General features: G+C 38.1%; 1 protein-coding gene across 1 annotated transcript in view; it reads right to left on the reverse strand.

Annotated features, from left to right (window-relative positions):
• The window catches only part of TRHDE (thyrotropin releasing hormone degrading enzyme), a 213403-nt gene that overhangs the window by 167510 nt on the left and 26196 nt on the right, over window positions 1-19697 (reverse strand). Inside the window, exon 3 of the mRNA XM_071552209.1 lies at window positions 6372-6498. Within this exon, the coding sequence (XP_071408310.1) occupies window positions 6372-6498 (127 nt within the window). The remainder of the gene's footprint in view (window positions 1-6371; window positions 6499-19697) is intronic.

Below are 19697 nucleotides of genomic sequence, written 5' to 3' on the forward strand. Positions count from 1 at the left end.
ATGAGCTGTATTAAACTCATTCATGGAAAGAATTGGTTAATCATTTAAAATAATTCAGAGCAATATAGTAAGTCCTAAGTGGTGGCTATTTTTTCCCTTCTTTCTTAACATCCTACTATGGATTGATTTCCTATGTGGTTTGTTTCAGTTTAGTAACTAACAGTTCCTTTTCATATTTAAACCTATTGTTCTGAGAAAATACATTGCTTTTCCCTATCCCTGCAGCTGGAATTTTCACCCCTGGTGTTGTGAGCAGTTCCTGCTTTGAAGTGTTCACACCTTAGAAATTAAAAACAAAAACAAATTAAAAAACTTCCAACCAACCACAACAATACACTATCACATCCTGAATCTCAAACCAGAAGCTTCAAAGGCCAGGATAGAGGTGACACCGTTCATTCTGTGTAGGAAGCATCTATATCAACAAATAGTCCTCTGTGCACAGAAGCATTTATGCTTCTTTCAAATAGTTCATCAAAGAAAATAGTAGGCTTCAATTCTGCTGCCTAAACACGGGTGATAGCCCAAATTGAGAGGTTCAAAATTATTAGAAGAAAAAAAAAGCCACGTGAAACTGTGACATATGGGCCAGGTATGGGCCAAGCATGGCCCAACAGTATCACACCTGGAGGCCAGCAGGAGCAGCAGCTAAGGGTTCTCAGGATACTCCACAGCACTCAACAGCACTTAAATCTAAAGGAACAGTTAATCATTAGTGCTCACAGCAACTCACCTGGCCAACATATAACATCATCCCAATACTTTTATTCTGGTCCTGTAATGACTCACACTGCACCAGGCAGCAGCAGTCCCTCTCAGCAAAATAGTCTCTGTCAACAATCAGGGAATGGAACACAGATACATGAATTTTCGTTTAATTATCAGATAAGACCCCGGCTAAGCTTCTTCTAATGGATGAACTAATTTTTACATCATAAAAAGAGTTTAAATTCTTCAGTGACACACTTTAAAAACTGAATCCCATTCTCCAAAAGTACTCCAAAGGCAAACCTTAATGGTCCAGTCTTGTCTTCCATTGTGCAGCATGTTCACTAAACCCCTTGGAACATCTTTTCCTGAGACTGCATTCACAACTTCAAAGCATTTTATGCAGCATAATGAAAACAAGACCATATAATTTTTGCATGAACTAGGTAATTAGTACTTGAAACACACCTGTAAGGGAAAAAAAAAACAACCAACCAAAAAAAGAAACCCCATAAACTGCATCAGATGAAACTCCAAAGTTTACTGTAGAGCAAATCTACAGAAAAAGGCTTTAAGAAGTCTGGAAATGCATTTCTCTTGGGGGTGCTGGGAGATGAGAGGCTGAATATGAGCCAGCAACGTGCACTCGCAGCCCAGAAAGCCAGCTGTACCCTGGTCTTCATCAAAAGCAGTGTGGCCAGCAAGTCAAGGAAGGGGATTCTGCCCCTCTCATATGACCCCAACTGGAGTGCTGCATCCAGCTCTGGAACTCCCAGCATAAGGACATCAGCCTAGTGGAGCAAGTCCAGAGGTGAGCCACCAAGATGATTAGAAGGATGGAGCACCTTTCCTATGAAGGAAGGCTCAATTGGGATTGTTCAGCCTGGAAAAGAAAAGGCTTCAAGGTGACCAAATTGCAGCGTTCCCATACCTGAGAGGAGCCTACAAGGAAAATGGAGAGAAGTTTTACAAGGGTGCATAGTGATGCAACAAGGAGGAATGGCTTCAAACTGAAGGCGATTAGGTTTAGATAGGAAGAAGACATTCTTTACTGTGAGGAGTGGTAAGGCACTGGAATATGCTGACCAGAGAAGTTGTGGGTGCCCCATCCCTGAAAGTGCTTAAGGCTTGAGTAACTTGGTCTAGTGTAAGGTGTCACTGCCCATGGCAGAAGGCTTAAGAACTATATCATCTTAAGGGTCCCTTCCAACTCAAGCCATTCTATATTTCAAAAGTACAGTGCTCACACAAATTGCAGTAATCATAAATTCCAGATTGATTCATATCCACTGACTTCAAGACAAAACAGCTAGGCAATTTTCATCCAGTCTTTCTGTGACATATGTAGTGATGTCCTCAAAGTGAATTCTTTAGCTGTTCGTATTTCCACCTTTTGGGACACTTTCTATGGGGAAGGAAAAGTTTTCTGAGAAAGGTTCAATGGTGCAGATGACAAATTAAGCTCAGGAGTTAATAAAATATTTTTCCACTTAGGGAAGATCAAGCAGGAGACTTTGCCCACATAAGATTCAAACCATTCACAGCAATATCTCCTCTATGGATGAATATGGAAGCTAAGGCATGCCAAGTTAGACATGCCAGTTGAGTGCCTAAAGTTGGATGAATCCAACAAAAGTATCTTTAAGTCAGGCATTGTGTGTCCAATCCTTAAGACACCCAAGTTCCTTTACATAGCCCATAGTGGTTATGCTAATTACATAGATAGCTAAATACAGCACTCAGAATAAAATGAGTTGTAACACAGGTTTTCAGAGAAATAGTAAATACATCCCACTAACCCTATAATATTGCAGTGCTGTTAAGAGGAGGCAAACCAAGGCCCAGAAATGCAAACATCTTCACACAAATGGCTTGTTTATGCACCACACGAAGATTTTGGGCCTTTCATAACGGGAGCCTTATAAAGTTCCCCAGTTCCAGTACACAAAGCATTCCTGAAAAGAGATTCTGTTGTATTGTAGTAAAAACTCTTGGGGAACGAAGACTATGAACATATGGATAACCTTGCCAGCTCAGACAAAAAGACTGCCTTGCTCTGTGTTCTCTCCAACAGCAGCCACAAGTAGATGTTCAGGAAATAATAAGACATGGCAAGTATAAACAGCACTCAAGTCTTTTCTAGATTCTATTTTCAAACCATGTGATTTTTCTCCCATGAATCACCTTTCCAAGTACTTGTTCATGTCTCTCTGGGCCTATATCATATAATCTTATTGCATGTACAGTCTCTTTCAATAAGGAATTGCACAAATCTACCACCTACTCGGGTAACAGTGGTCTTTTGGTGTTCTTTGGACTCATCACCTGCTAACGGCACTGGGTGATCCTTGAATCTTGGTTGGTAAGAGCGTCAGCCTTTCCACCTCAAATCACTCACAACTTAAGAGACAAAATTCTGCACATATAAGGAAAACTTGATTACCTTATCATTCCCCATAGTGTTACTTTTACTCTGACCTTTGAAGCATCTGTTTTGAGGTGGTTTTTCAGTTTGATTTTCTTTTTTTCGTTTTAAATTTCTAAGTAGTGTGCACTTCAAAACAGCAACTGGTCAGAGCTCCAGAGGGAAAAATTCAAGATTATTTCAGTATCAAAGATGCCCATAAGAAAAATGTCTATGCATACAAAGCAGGTTTTTTGTGTATTGCAAACTAGATTAAAAATAATTATGTGATATAAATACCAAAATATTCACCAGTCATAGCAACATAATTAAAAACTCTTTTGAATCTTTCTAGATTAAATAAAATCCAATACTTTATCTACCTGTTATTTTAACTAGTGTTTATAATGATACTACAGTCTTGCAAAAATCTAGGTTTATTAAAAGACATGACTTTTTCAGAAATGAAATTCATACAAAAACTATTGGTTTGAAACTCTGCACAAGCACCGTCCAGTTCAGAGTAAGATGTGGGAAAAGAAAGAACAGACCTACAAGCATTGGTAATTCAATTCCCAATCACATTCATTAGCAGAATTCACATCTATTGTTCCAGGGCATTCAGATGCCAGTATAAGCTATCTAAGATCTAAAAAATCTTAGTCACATCCATATGACTGCATGTAAGCACAGTATGAAAGTCTGGTCAAAAACAATCAGGGAGTCAAGAGTGTCAGAAGAAGGTGGTTCCTGTAGAGAACACTAGCCGATTTATTACAACTCACATGAGGAACACTAGTTTCAAATGTCAAGGATCCTTGGATCTCAGTGACATAAGAAGGGAACAAATGAACGCAGATCTTTCTGATACAGCAGTACAACTGAAGAGTCTAAATGTCCTCAGATAATCCTACCATACAGAGAGATCAAATGGATGACCACATAGATGACCAAGTGTTTTACCAAGGGTTGCAGTTCCTGTGTCCAGGGAGGATCACCTGTAGTTCCAACTCTAACACACACACCCCTCCAGCATACACTATTGACAGTAACTGTGTTGCTCAGTAGCTGGTAAAGCACTTGCATACTAAACTGGTTAGCATTTCAATAACAGAATTATTTGGTAAACATAAATTGTGCTTTGAACCAAAATAATTGAATTTGCTTAAGTTCACTCTTGTTAGAGTTGGACAATACACAAAACAATTTGGTTTTAAAACATTTATGTTTGAAACAGAACATTTTCTACAAAACTGATGCTGACATTAAAAAGCTTTCTAAAGTACATTTTTCACTCCCACTCTCACATTTAGAAGTGAAATGAAAAACTTCTAAAATGGCCCACAAAAATATTCTCATTTTTCTTAAAACCTTAATAAAGTATTCAATCCTTTGCTGTGATGACAGCTGTGAGTCAGGTGAGTGTCATAAGCCTTTGAAGAGTCCAGGCACATTTTCAGGATCAACACATCTTCCTGATGCACATACTTTTTCTACTGGTGTTGCTAATGTTGTTTTGTCTTTTCATTTAGAAAATTCTTTAATACAGCTGCAAAACCACTACCATAGGGGGACTACAGTTTTACCATTTCTAGTGCCTCTATTCACCTACCAGACTATTGACCCTAACCTTCCATTTTCCAGTTTAAAAGAAATAAAAACTCAGCACTCTTTCAGGTTAAAGACACCAGCACATAACAATCAGTGTTTACATGAACTGGAAACAAATATCCCTGTATTCGTACGCAAAAAAAAATTTCAATAATAGTTACATCACTGAGAGTTTTCAAACTTTTTTCCTATGTTTACATTAAATAAATTTAGCCTTACTGTAGTATACAAAACTTCTGAAATTATTCTCTGTAGTATCACTACAGAATGGCTAAAGTTTTCAGGCAGTATTTCTTATTAATTTAACAACTTCACTACAAATACTTGATGAAAAAATACAATTTTACTTGGAACAATGCCTCCTACTCTTTTCCAAAAAGATCCAAACTAGAACTTCCTCATTTCCAATCAAATATTTTCAAAAGAGATGTTACAACATAATGACAATTAATACAGTATGTTGAGTTTAAGGGCCATATGCTGCAATTCTTAAAGATATTCAGAAGCAGATACAGTCACTACTGCCTGCTCCTCGCTCACATACTGAATAAACTACCTGAAGTAATGATGTTTGGAATTCTCCTGTTTTGATGGAACTAGATGATCTTTAAGATCCCTTCCAACTCAAGTCATTCTGTTTCATCTTCTATATTCAACAGCAGGATCTCGATTATTTTTCCCCTCTAAATTTCCTTTATAAAACATCACATACCTGAAGTCATGTATAAAAGCATACACAGAAAGTTTGTGTATCCTGAAACATGGCATATGGCACACTTAACCCAGCTGCGTGTTTCTTCAGAACACTGCCTGTAAGCCGTTATTTAAAGACAACAAGAAATAAATGCCACAACACACTTATTAAAAAAATATCATGCAATACTCTCATCTAGCAACATCAATTACTTTATCCATCTCCTACACCATTATCTGTAAGTCTAATAAAGCTACTCAGCAGGCAAGGGATTTAATGAAATAAACCCTGAGTTCCTGGGAGGATCACCTGTAGTTCTAATTCTAACACTTCTGATCAAATATAAGCTCTCCTTCTGCTGCTGAGCAATAGGCTTTTCTGGATATTGATCAAACAAGTTCCAAAGAAGGGAGGGCATAACAATGTGTTGTAAAGTATTTAAGGGTGTAGGAGAAAAACTGATTGTGGTAAAAGGGAAGATGAGAAGAAACTATTTAAAAAAAAATAGAAATTGACGGGGCCACAGCAAAACAAGTTCACAGCAGTTCTTTCAATGAGCAACAAGACAATTAAGCTTGTCTACTAATCATCATTAATAAACAGAAAAAGCCATAAAAAACAACAAAAAAACCTGGTTTGTACTGTTACAGGTTCCCAGTCTCCACAAATATTTTCACTTCTGTTCCCCATCTAAGGCTGAGGCACCAAAATACTTCTCAGTGAAAGGTCTCAAGTTCTCTACCCACTGTTTAACAAATATAAGTACTATCTGCTTCCTCTTCTTTCAGTTCCAGGCCTGGAGAAGGAACAATTTGTCTTCCCTTCCTCTGCAAGGAAAAGGTCCTTATTGATCCTCTTAAACTAACACAAACATTTCTTACCTTGAAATCTAATACATTAGATGCCTTAATCTCTCATTTCTGGATGAACTTCACATTCTGTAGGAAATCTTACCTAATTTTGGCAGGGAATAGGGCACTTTAAAATAATCTTCATAAAACTCAATGAGACTCCTTGTAATATTTAGAGCATAGTCCCCCGATCCTCGCCGGATTGCATCAGGCCTTGCATATAACCGTACCTGTTAAAAAACAAAGCAAAAGACCAATCACATCATAATCTGCATTTTAAGCCTATCCCACCTGTAGATGTGAATTATCCTAAAGTTACTGTGAGATGGCAGGATTATTACCTTAAAGCTGAGTCATACATTCCTCAACACATGTCATAGCTGCAATCCAAAACTATCACAATTAAATTTACAAAGTTCAGAAGTCATAATTGCCTACTCACTTGCGTTGCCAAATAAAAACTTAACACTCCTTGCATCAAAATAAATATTCGAAGAAAACATGTGTTTGCCAAAGATATGATGGGAGAGTGGATTAGTATAATGGTTCTCTGCCTACACTGAATGTAGGATGCAGTTACTCAGTAGGAGAGAAGTTCATGGTTTGCTAAAGGCACATTATATCAAGTCCTGAAAACATTAGTAGATTGTGAAGAAAAGAAAATAATCATTCTTTCCTTTTCTCTGGCAGTGACACAGTTACCCTCGATGAGCTTTGGGAAGACTGCAAAAACAACCATTTATAAGCTCATTCATGTACACAAACAATTAACATTCTTGAAACCTCCATGACTGCTTCAGGCCTCTGTTTTCAGAAAGCAGTAAATCAAAGCTGTTTATACAAGCCACAGACTGCCCTGTTCAGTATAAAATAACTCACATATTCATCTGCCTGGAGTGAACCAACTGAACAGGACTCACCTTCATAATTCAGCATTTATGTGTGACCCTGACTAAGCAGGCAGCAGAAAGCACTGCTTGATTATTCCCTCTTCCCTGTCCTTACAGTCCTTAACACTTCCTTAGTGCAAACACGATGCACAGCCAACAACTGTTAACCAAGAAAGGGATAAAAAGGAGAGCCACTTTTCACTCTCCCTCCTCATACACCACCTGATGTAAGTAGCGTGCACTTTGTCTCTAGTGACTGTGGCAGAAGGTCTCTCCCTGCAGTACGTAACGCAACAGTTACCCGATGCAAATGAGACTCCACTCAAAGTCAGTCCTAACACCTTCTGTGATATGATTAAATCCCAGCCAGGGTTCCGAGGAAAGCACTAGGGCGGAAATCAGAAAATATCAATGCAAATATGAGGGAGAAACATCAGCTTTGGAATGCTTCTAAACACTCTATTCTGGACCAACAAAAGCCAATGGGGTGTTTTTTTGGCTTCAGTGAAAGCATTACCAAGTATTGCTTTAGTGCTTTTTTCCTGAACCAGTTCAGTTATCCAAGTGGAAATCAGATATCAAATACTGTACCTGTCAATTCTGTTTTAACCTGCTATCTTCTTTGTTTCCAGTATGCAGACACGTTATTTGCTTTACTACAATGCCCATCATTATATTTAATCTTTGTGTTGTATTAGACTCAGTGCACAATCAACCATACATTATTATCACTTGTAAGGTAAAACAGCTAACAGTACAACCTAATGAGATATGTAAGAAAGCAGACTTCCTATAATCACCACATGAAAGCACATAAACCATTATCTGAATCCCTCCAAGTCACTATTTTTGTTTGTTGCTTCCTTTCAAACTTAACAGTAGCATATACATTAAATGTTCCCTTATCTGCTAAACTAAATGTATTTTTAACAAAATATATATTAACCACAATGATGCTAATCCAAATGTCTCAAAACCTTTAGTTTATGAAAGGATGTTAAGAATCACAATTAGATTTGTGATGAACACTGTTTTGTATCATTAAACCTTTATATACAATTTTGCATAATTGCTTTACTGGCATAGTTGACTGTATCAGCAAATTAGGAACAAAAAGAGTCAGCCAACCAAGTATGCAAAACATCATTCAATTTGACAGTGTCCAAATGTGTCCATAATAGCAAACAGGACAACAGAAGGGAAGAAAACAATAGGTAGATACAAGAAAAATGAAGGTTCATATTGCATTACAATGTGTGTCTTCTGGCAAATGCACAGAAGGCATTTAATAGTGTCTGAGATGGAGCCACAGTACCAAAGCTCAAAAACCGCAATGCTGCAACTTCCATTTGTCTCCTGCCTAACACTACGTACAGTTTTATTTATCCATAAAGTTTCCCTGGGTGCCTCTCTGCCTATCCAGAACAGCTCCAGACCACCAGGGCTCCACAGCTCACACCAAGGTCACCCCTTACCTGGAATACAGTTCAGAAAATACCTGTGCCTTTGTCCAGGTCTCTCAGGGGCTTTGAGGCAACAGGTATTGCTGAAGCAGCCAGCCATCTTCAAACACTGGGACTGCTTCTGCCTTGCACAGAACAACTACTGAACACGACATGTATGGAGGAACCTTAGACACACCATCACAGGCCTACCCCTGGCCTTAGAAAATTTCCTGTTGGTTAGCACAGAGGGCTACCACAGGGGACAATCTGTGACACACTACCTACCCAGCTTGCTGTTTTGGATGACACCTTCTGAGGCATCATTCACAACATAAGGAGCTTGGTCCAGTGTTCAGTTTAAAGGCTGGCACCTAGAAGCTTGAAATTGAAGCCCCTAACTTTCACACACATAATGTGTATGGGCTTATTTTGACCCTAAGATATCTTACCACCAAACCCATCAAATAAGGATCATATTATTTCCTTAGCTTATAAGAAGATTCTGAGCGTAAAGTAATAAAGACTATAAAGTTGCTTTCATACACTGCTCCTAAGAGGAGCTTAAGTAAATAAAACAGAATGAAGAATAAGACATGAGATTTGTTTAGAATACATTGTTTGCTTGTTTACTGCTTTCATTTCAAAATGCAGGTAGGTTGTGTTAGTTTAAAACTGTGTTGGACTGAACAATAATGCCTCATTATATACTTTCTCACAGGCTGTTTGATCACTATACTAAGAATTCTATTTTACAATAATTTAAATAATAGAAAAAGCAGAAAATCTGGTGTAAGTCAGGCCTAAATATATAAATAAAAGCAGTACATGTTCTCCTACAAAAGACGGAACCAGACTGTCCCTTTCCTTCCTACCACAAATTTGAACAACTAGGTTTGCTCCTGTAGCCTTACAACCCAGAGCTCCCTGTTCTAAGACACTGCTGTTAATAACTCTAGAAGTTACTGGAGATCCTAAATGAAATCTCTGCAATGTGTATTTTCTCATTCTTTTCTAAAGTGGGCAAAAATGTCAGTTTCTTCCCCTTGCTTGTCTTCCAGACGTCCTGGGATAGTTTCATAATAAATCTAAATAAAGACAATACTCAACTACAATTGATAATATCTCAAAAAAATCATCCTGAAGGATTATTTCAAAAATATTAGTAACCTAATTCAAGTGCTTAGAATTATTTTGGCAGCATTATCAGAAAAAAATGCTAAAACATTCCTGGAATTTGTATGCTAAATTCCATGCATTTGTTATAAGTGATAAATAGCCTACTTCTCTATAGTCAGTCAAAAGTGTTTGCTGTATAAAACTTTGTACTTTTACAAACAATTTGTACATATTGCAACATTTTATGTAGTCTTCCATAATATTTCAGCACTTGTTACATAAAGTAAGTCAAACAAATTTTAAAAATATTTGTAATACCAAGTTGCCAGAATAGATGAATGTGATTGTAAAATGAGAACTGCTTCCCACAGTGAGGGACAGCAGTGATATACGCTAAGAAATGCGCAATATATTTAAAACAAATCACACCTAACTGAAGTCAGGTAATTAACTACAGTGCATGAGAAAACCTTCCTGCCTACAGCAGGTAGAAATTATCCATCAAAAAAAAAGTTAGCACTTAAAAAGAAAAGAGAGCTTTTCTTGTCTTGTTATTGCAGAGTGCTTTAAAAAAAAAAAAAAACGTGTATTAGTAACTATATACAAGGTACAATGGGTAAAATTCTGACAAGTACATTGTAGATGGCAAGGAACATCTTAATTTCTGGAGAATAGTATGTTCACTAAAAATGTTTTAACTGTACCAAAGACTAGTGATAATTTCAGCACATAATAAACAGAGGAACAGGTTCAAAAGAAGTAGAACTGCTCTATTTTGACATTTTAAAATCACTACTTTTATTTCTTTTTGCATTAAAATTTAAGTATGTGAAAAAGAAAAGGATGAAAGGGATAAAGAATGGTGTACTGGGTTTACCTTCACCAGACACCACGTTCCCACCAAGCCTCTCTATCACTCCCCTTCCCAGCTAGACATGGGAGAGAATATAAGGCGGAAAATGATTCCTAGGTCAAGATAAGGCAATTTACTAAAGCAAAAGTGAAAGCTCACATATGCACACGCAAAGAGGAAAATAACCAGGTTTATTCTCTACTTCCTATTAGCAAGCAGTGTTCAGCCACTTCCCAGGAAGCGGGGCTTCAGCACACGTAGCAGTTTCTCAGCAGGCAGACCTCAGAAACAACGAATGTCCACCCTTCCTTCTCCTTTCCTTAGCTTTTATACCTGAGCCGACATCATATGGTATGGAATATTCCTGTGGTTAGTTTGGGTCATCTGGCCTGGTTATGTGCCCTCCCAGGATCTAGCCCTTGTTTTAGGGGGGAGAAATGTTACAGTGCTGATGCTGTGCCAGCACTACTTAGCCGTAGCCAAAACACTGGTGTGTTATCAACACTTTTCTAGCTATCAATGCAAAGCACAGCACTGTAAGGGCTGCTCTGGGGAAATGAACTCCATTCCACCCAAACCCAATAGAATGGTAAGGAAAAACCCACAGTCATTTTTTCACATTATGTGAAAAACTTCAGGTCAAACCAAAGGGTTTTTACACTTCTGCAATGCAGGTAGGGGAAATATGGAATACATTCATCTTTTTGATCATAGAAAGTAAAAATCATTATTTCGACATGTCTAATTGCAAAGAGACTGTTATCCAACCTTCTACTCTGCAGGAATTCATAAAAGATAAGGCAAGACCAGACAGAACCATAGCATGCTCTCCTTCTGGCACTAGAAGAAGAAGGTATTAAAATCTTTGCCAAGTAGTGCCACAAGCCTGTGAATCTGCTTTCCCAGGGAATTAGGAAGGTGACAACCTGGCAGCAACCAGGATGTTACTCTAAGAAGTTTGCGTAACTGAAGCACCAGAGCGCACCACTTATTTTAGAATTAAACATGCACTTCTACATTTGAAGCCTGCACTTGAAGACATTATTCTCTATGACACCTTCTAGTTCACATGTGCATCCCCTTCGAAGCCTCTGTTCTTAGAGTGGTATTATCTTTTAGGGTCACCTTGCTTGATATCAAGATATTTTATTCTTTTATTTATTGTTACAGTAAAGTTTGCTGATCACAATAATTGCATATAATAGTCTGCATTCATTCTGTAAGGCAATTTTCCTTTAAACGTTTAGCCATCTTCTCCATGTTTTAAGACCACTGCAATTGCCATCACTGCCTTCCCCTATGCCCTGGAGGGAATCACAGCTCACTGGATGAGAAAGGGAATGAAGTGCACCTCTGTTTTAGCAAGGAATGAATTGTGAAAGCAGATGTCTCATTGGGTTCTAATGGCCTAAAACAACACATGCTGATTTCAGCTGAATGACTCCAGTTAACTACAGGGGCAGGAGATATGACTGGTCCAGCCACTGGGCTAGGGACTCTTCTGCCAAAGCAACCTTCATCAACAGCATCTGCCATGTCTTCAGTCCATGCTTTTAGACTCCTGCTCAAGCAGCCCTTGTAAGCCAGTTGCACAGGGGGGGAAAAAAAAAGAAAAAAAATGTAGTCCTCTAAATGACTGTACTTTGGTCATGACCACTGATAATTCAGATCATGGGAGGCAAGACTGGACCTAATGTTTCCATCCCACGTTTTGTAAGGGAAACAGCTGTCTGATTCTTGAAAACAGCCTGATGCAGAATTTACAGTGCTAACCATTTGCTGCATCAGGTACAAGGCCAGCTTTGAGGATGACAAGGAGAGATGTATATACGATCCTAACCCTTGGTTGACATCATCTGATACCACAGACATTGCCATCCACGTCCCTACACTCCCAAAGGTACCCACATCCCTGGAGAGCCTTTCCCTGGCCCTGAATGCTGTCACATCACATAGGCCTGTGGAACCAAAGGAGACTTGAACCTCTCTATCATTTACCTCGGCACTATTGCAGCATTTCTCCAAGCAAACACAGCTAATATTCCAAGGATGGCATGTATCTATTTTGCTAATGTCTAGATGTCCCCTCCTCCTTCCTTCTGTCTTTGGTCCATTTTGCTACATGTACTTAAGTCTGAACAGACTGGGAGAAAATGGGGGTATGGAAATTGAGTAAAAGCCTGCTGACAACCTTAATTGTTTTTTCAGGCAAGCATGGATTAGGTAACCTTGTATCAACATAAGAATTCACTTCACAATTAAGTGTAGTTACCCTCCCCACCTACTTCACAGAGAATTAAAAGTAACTCTGTCAGGTGTTATAAAGCAGCTTACAGTACTTTCCCTGTTATGAAACAGATGTTTCTGCACATCAACTGGTGTCAGCAAAGCCATTCTGGGAATAAGGTCTGTTATTTAAGCCCTTTCTCAAAGCCACCAGACTCCAGAAAAAGCACTGCTCTTGGAAGGTCTCTCTAAACTAGCTCCAGTCCTCTGTATGACTATACCCATGGGCTCAGCCCAGCACTGTTATGTCTGGGATCTCACAATGATTTAAAGATCTCAGTTCCGAAAGCACTTATGCATAAGTTTAATTTTAAACACATGTTTAACCTCAAATATGCCTTTATGTACAGAAGGACCTAACTTTTCAACAGAGCTGCCAATTAGAAATTATATAAAGGAGGACAAAATAGTCTTACATGCTCTTTTCAAGATCTGTAATACTTCGCCTGCAAGATACATCCTCAGCTGAAAAACACATGCATTGCCTCTGTACCTAAAAGCTTCAATTTACTTGATAATCTGAGATCTTTTTTATTGTTATTTTGCTCACTGACTATTTCAGGCACAGGTATTGCTTCTATTATTGTTACAGAGATAAAGATATGGTTACATCATGCATCCAGTATAGAAGACAGTTGCCTGGATCCAACAATCTTGGCTAGGTCACTTCTGCAAACAAGACATTGCATATCAAATGGGGTTTTAAATGTAATAAATTCAAAATAAGTAATGCTTCGCTATATACACAAACAAGCTACAGGCCAGGTTCATGTGTATGGATTGTTTCACATGTACACGTAACTCCACAAATTTTGTGTATGTTCAAATGCAATAAATTTTACAACATTGATGAGTGAAGCACAGAAAGAGACAAGTAGCTGTAGTGAAATATCAATTCTGCTGTAGGGAACATAGTTAAACATGATAATGGGAAGAAATGAGAGAAGAATGCCTTGTTACAATCTCCTATTCATTATTCATCATGGATAATACTCAAAGAGACTGCATGGTACTGAAATGTGCTTACTGAAAACCGAAGAGACAGCTCACCTTTCTAAGGAGATTACTCCAAACTGAGCAGTCACATACAGCACTGCACTGAGCCTTAAATATTTTAACAAATTTAGGGATTTTTTTAAAGCTAGCTGAAACCAATGAGCATTCAATGACCCAATACTTTTCAAGGAAACAGCTTTGCTAAGGATTGGATGGAACTTTTTTTAAAGTTAACAAACACTGTCTTTGAATCCGCATTCAACACTGGTTTAACAAATCAGGTAAAATAAGAGAAGTTATCAATAAAAATAAAGTTTATATGTAAGAAATGCTCACTGAGGGAGTTACACTAGTAGAGAGATGTCTCAGGAAACTAAGTGTAAGTAATGGGGTGCCTGAACACTGTTGCAGGGCAAGGGGAAAGAGTCTTTGAACAGACATAACAGATGTTCCTGAATAAAAGCTTGTAGCATGACCCTCAAGGAGAAAGAATTGAGAGAAACTTAGGGGGTTCCAGGTGACAGTGGACAAATGAGGAATTTTAAGCAAAGAGATTTTTCAGGTATTTTCAGAGTTGTGAGAGTGGGGGAATAGTTTTGTGTGTCCCCTTTCTAAATAAACATGACCTACATGGGATAAGCATCTAGTTGCCTTACCAATTTCTCATTGAACCAAAACAAATATGACTGCTCCAGCCAAAGGTGCAATAATATATTCTACCAGGAGGCAAAACTCTCATGCAGACATGCTACAGTTTCTAACTTGAGATCATAAAATACCTTTGTAAGTTAATGAGCTGCACTCACATATAAATCCAACCAGTGCTTAGCTGACATACAATAAAATACCGGCTATGTCACTGACCACAGTACCATTAAGATTAATTTAAAGCACTTAGAATCTGTATCATCTTGTTGAAATGGCTCAGGGACAGAAAGTGAACATGTTAACAACTAATGTAGAGCAAATGTAATTACAGACATCATTTCATAGCCATTTCAGCCAGCTAAGACTGCCACAATCTCACTACCATATAGTCAGTCATTCAGCCTTGACTCTTCTATTACACCAACACGACAGTTCATCTCCTTTCACAGCAACATGTCAGACAGATGAGTCAGCTAACTATGCCAACCAGGTGGGTACTGTCCAGGGAACCCAGCTTCCTCCCCTGGCCACCCATCAGTTCAGTGCTGGAGAAAGAATGAGAAAACATTTGTGGAGGGAAGAGAGGACCATGACAAACTGATTACAGATAAATTTGAGTTATTACACAACTTCAGCCTAGGAAGAAAGTTCAAGTTCTTCTGAAGCACTATTGCAGTGTCTAAATTGTTGAGATTCCCAGTGGTCAAAGCTTCTGACAGTTCTTTGTAGAAGGTGAAAAATCAGCATGTCTTTAAAAAACAAAGAACAAAGATTTACATTATTTACCTATTGCACATAAAAGCTCTGCATCACAAACTCAGTGGTAAGATGATGTAAGAATAGCTTTTTCCTCCAGAAGTAAAAATCTGCAGTAGATGTATCCCAAAGGTTAATGACAATTTTCATTTCCTTTGTTTGGACTAGGATTGGATTGAGTTCTCTCATTCCAACTACTTTGCATTGACTATTTTATAGTCAAAGTATTCACATCAAACATGATTCATAATTGATATTTCATCTATGTTCAGATTTTTAAAAAGTTGCAGAAATATACAAGTTTAAAGAAAGTGCTAATAAGTGACCTAATGTTCAGCAGCCCTATCGCACGCCTGCTTTTACCTGCCTAGAGACTGCTCTGTCCCACGTGCACAGATGCTACCTTGGCGTGATTCTATCTGAAATGATAATGTGGAAACATTGTAACTGCTGATTTATATTTTGGCAGCATCTAGAGACCATCAATATGGCTACAAAGTTCCCCTGTGCTTAGCTGACTACACAAATAGGAGTGAGATGTTTTTCTCAATCTTCCTGTCTAAAGAGTGGAAGGCAAAACACGGGGAAAGTGAACCATTATCTTCATTTTATAAATGACAGATGCAGAAAGATAGGCTTAATATCAGGAAGGAAATCTAAAAAAGAGCCAGAAATACAACTTGAACATCCTCACTGTCCCAAACTGATAAATCACCTTTTCATTATAAATCATCAAATTACTATTCCTAAAACACATTTTCTGCAAAACAGCAGCTTTTCTATAACAATTTTTTTAAAGAAAATTGAAAAATCATGTTTTCAGGTTCCTCAGTCACAACATGTTTTTCAAAAACCAGACCTAAACCTCATTCTATTCTGTAGACCTGTACCCCTGAAACTGCTTAACTTACAAGACATTCTGAAAACTGAAGTTCCCCATACTGACTCATGTAAGAGTAACCATCCCATTCCCAAAATAACACCTTTTGTCAAGTGGCTACCAGTCTGAGACTAGTAGTTTTGTTTTAAGGCAAAGGGGGGTTTATGATTCACTTTAAAGGTATTACTTTAAGAGATGTCAACATAGTGGTCCCCTTCAAAATAGCTACTAAGTAAAGTGGTGTACTTGTCCAGAGCATAACAAAAAAAAAGCTGGAGGAGACAGAGACAGACTGTACATGACCATCCTAAGATGATTGCAAGGGCATGTCAGTACTTCCATGTTTCATATAAATTCAGCACAACCATAGTGAAAACCATAGTCTGGTAGGTATACATTTCATCATACTCATCATATGTTTACAGTAATCTTGATCAGTAACAAAAAAATAAATAAATCTATGGCAAATAAAGAGAACCAAGAAAAGCAAAGCAGAAGCACAGCTCACCTGTGAGCTCAAGTGCATTTACTCACTGTATAGTTTACAACAGCAGTGATCAGTGAGAGGAACACAGCAAAGTATCTTGTGAGCTACATGTAATAGCAAAACTGTTTGCGAGGTGAACAGACCAGTGCTCTAATGCGCTGAATTCTAAAGTACCCTTTAAAACTTGTTGCATTGAGGAAACTCAGAACTTTGTAGACAAGTCTGCACTGTGCTGGATTGCACCCACAATACTTTGTGAGAAACTGTACTTAGCACTTAGGAGGGAGAAAAATATGTTCATGGGAAATTCTGTGCTCTGATGGGTATAAAATTCATAGCACAACCAAAACCAGGTTACAGCAATAAGTGCAGTAACCACATTAACATGAGAACTTCAGGCTAAAAACTTGTCAGAGCAAAGATATACAAACAATTAGGCCAGTGAAAACAAAAACCACAAACCACTAAATAGAGAAACAGGAAATCAAACTCTTTTTATGGACACACACTAAAATCCACTAAAAAGCTTCATTAAAAGCTGAGGTTTTGACTCTCAACTGATATTTCAAATGTTTTTTTAAAAAACCTACAAACTGACAGAACAATATTAAAATGGAACAAAGAAGCTAAATGTGGTAATAATACTCAAACACTTTTGCACATCTAGCCTCTGACAAAACCATGGACAGAATAATCACTTCAGCCAAAGAAGATAAATTAGAAAAGAGACAGCTATCTGCCATCAACGTCTTCAACTGGAAAGATCCTGGCCCCCTTCTGAGAACACCAATCTCAGCATAAAACATAAGAACTAAAAGAGAAAAAAAAATTTCAAAGACAATTACAATTATAAATAGAGAAAGCAAAATAGGAATAATATTCTAATTGATTCAGCCCTTCTATTTCAGGACTCCCATCTGAGAAAGATCAAGGCCACAACAAGGAATCAGTGATTAACCACCTAAGCACCAGCCAGCAGAGACATAGATGATAAGTGGCGGATTATACATACATAAAAAATCTGAACTGGCAAACAGAGGTTTTTGTACCTTAAGACAGAAGAAACTGCAAAATTCAAGTACTCTGACATACACAAATGGGATAAAATTACTCTGAAGCACGCTACCTTTAATCTACAGAACACACATTATTACTATGTGAATTGCTAAATTAAAATACAATATTATAAAATTTTTAGCTACAGAGTTATTAATCAAATTCCTTCCAACATATGAAATTCTCATATGTTTATGATTATAAAAAAGTATCTTTGCACATTTTGTCATCCAAATCACTTTACTCATCTTAAAACCTTCACTACTCAGGACATAGTTCCTATTAGGAACATGTGAGTTAATCAGTGATGTCCTCTGCTTGCCTACAGAAAAGGTCAATTTACTAACAACACTTTCTCATCAGTCACAGCTCAAACACAGCACCTGGTCTACATCTTAACAGCCAGCTAGTCATGTAACCAGCTGAGGTTAAACTAGGGCTGGATAACCATCACACAAGTTTCCTAAAGCAAAACAATTTAGTAAAAGCTGACCTCTTCACTCATATCAATGTGCTCGTTAGCATTAGATTAAAATGGCATGTTTTGGACAGTATCACTTCTAAGGGGAAACAGGATTAAAACCCTTTCTTACAAAAGAAGTCAATGCAATTCCTTCCTGAGTAAGGTAGCTAGCATAAAGCAACAACAGGGTCCAATGGATTATGGAAAGATTGATAGAAGACAAAATTTTAAACCTGGGTATCAAGCACTGTGATCATACCACAGGCAAAACTGAACTCACACTAAAGGTTTAAGTCCTGAATAGCATGTTAACTGTGGAAACAGGAAGACAAAAGCATTTTTACCAGAATCATTACTTCAGTTCCTAGCATAGTAGAACAGACTTCACAGGTGTGTTCCTTTGCTGACAGTGGAGCAGATCACTGTTGTTTCAACAGTCCTTCCTTTTCTTTTCCTAGCTGATGAAGAAAGCTATTCCCCTGCTTAGCTTCCAGCTGACATTCTCATCAGTATAACAGCTTCATTAGTCTCTCTCTTTTTAACACTTCTTAGAGTCTAAGATAGCATTACCTCTCAGGAGAGCTACTCTGACTGCACAGTGCAAGGTAAACCTTTAAAATGGAAGCCTTTATTTGCTCTAGTCATATCTCTCTCTACAGCATAAACTGGGTCTACAACTGGAGCATCTGCAGATTAACAAGCATTAAGAACAATTATTACAGGAATATCCACAGTGCAGGGCAGCAAGAGTATTTGTGCACTTCAGCAAGTAGTGACACAAGAAAATGAAAAATCTTTTGCAAGCTTCCACAGAATATAGACACTGAGAAGAATAAAACAGAACTTTGTAAGGAAGGTTTCTCTACATTTAACATATCAGAACAGGACCTCAAATATCCTTTTCCCCAAAGCTTCTGGTGCTTCAGTGTTGTTGGCAGGACAACAAAGAAAAGATATTGTCCTGCAGTTTGTGTGTTCTTAATTATGTGCAACAAAGTGTCAGTGAGGACTAGAATCCGTGAGCTTGAAAACCTCATTTCCATAAGAGGCAAACTGTCACTAATGTCAAGGGGATGTGGAAAGACTATTAAAAGCAGAAGGGGGCTGAAGGAGCTAGGCTGAGAAAATTAAAGTAAAAAAAATTGAGAGTCTTCAGATCAGTCTGTGAAGGAAACTACTACCAGAAGTTTCTAAGGAAAACATTTGTTTTAATATCACCTTCTGGTGCCAGTTTTACCTAAAGCTCTCAAGTAGAGGCTGCTGCCTCTAAAACATCTACTACACTTTTCCCATGAGGGTCTTCAAAGATGCCATTTTCTATCAGAAAGAGCAAAGGGACAAAAACAAGATGAGGAAAGAAGAAAGAAATCCCAGGGAGAAGCACTGTTGCATGCTCACAGTGCTGACTGACTCCTTTTTAAATGGAAGGCCAAAGCCCCTGGTTCAAGGACCAGTCAATCTCATCGATAGCACCCCTAGGTATTAAGGCTACAAGACAGCCAGCCTTCAGCTCCTGTACTTCAGAGACTCCCAAATGCTACCCAGCCAGCTGC

Source organism: Pithys albifrons, chromosome 3 (genome assembly GCF_047495875.1).
Source record: "Pithys albifrons albifrons isolate INPA30051 chromosome 3, PitAlb_v1, whole genome shotgun sequence".
NCBI classification, from domain to species: Eukaryota; Metazoa; Chordata; class Aves; order Passeriformes; family Thamnophilidae; genus Pithys; species Pithys albifrons.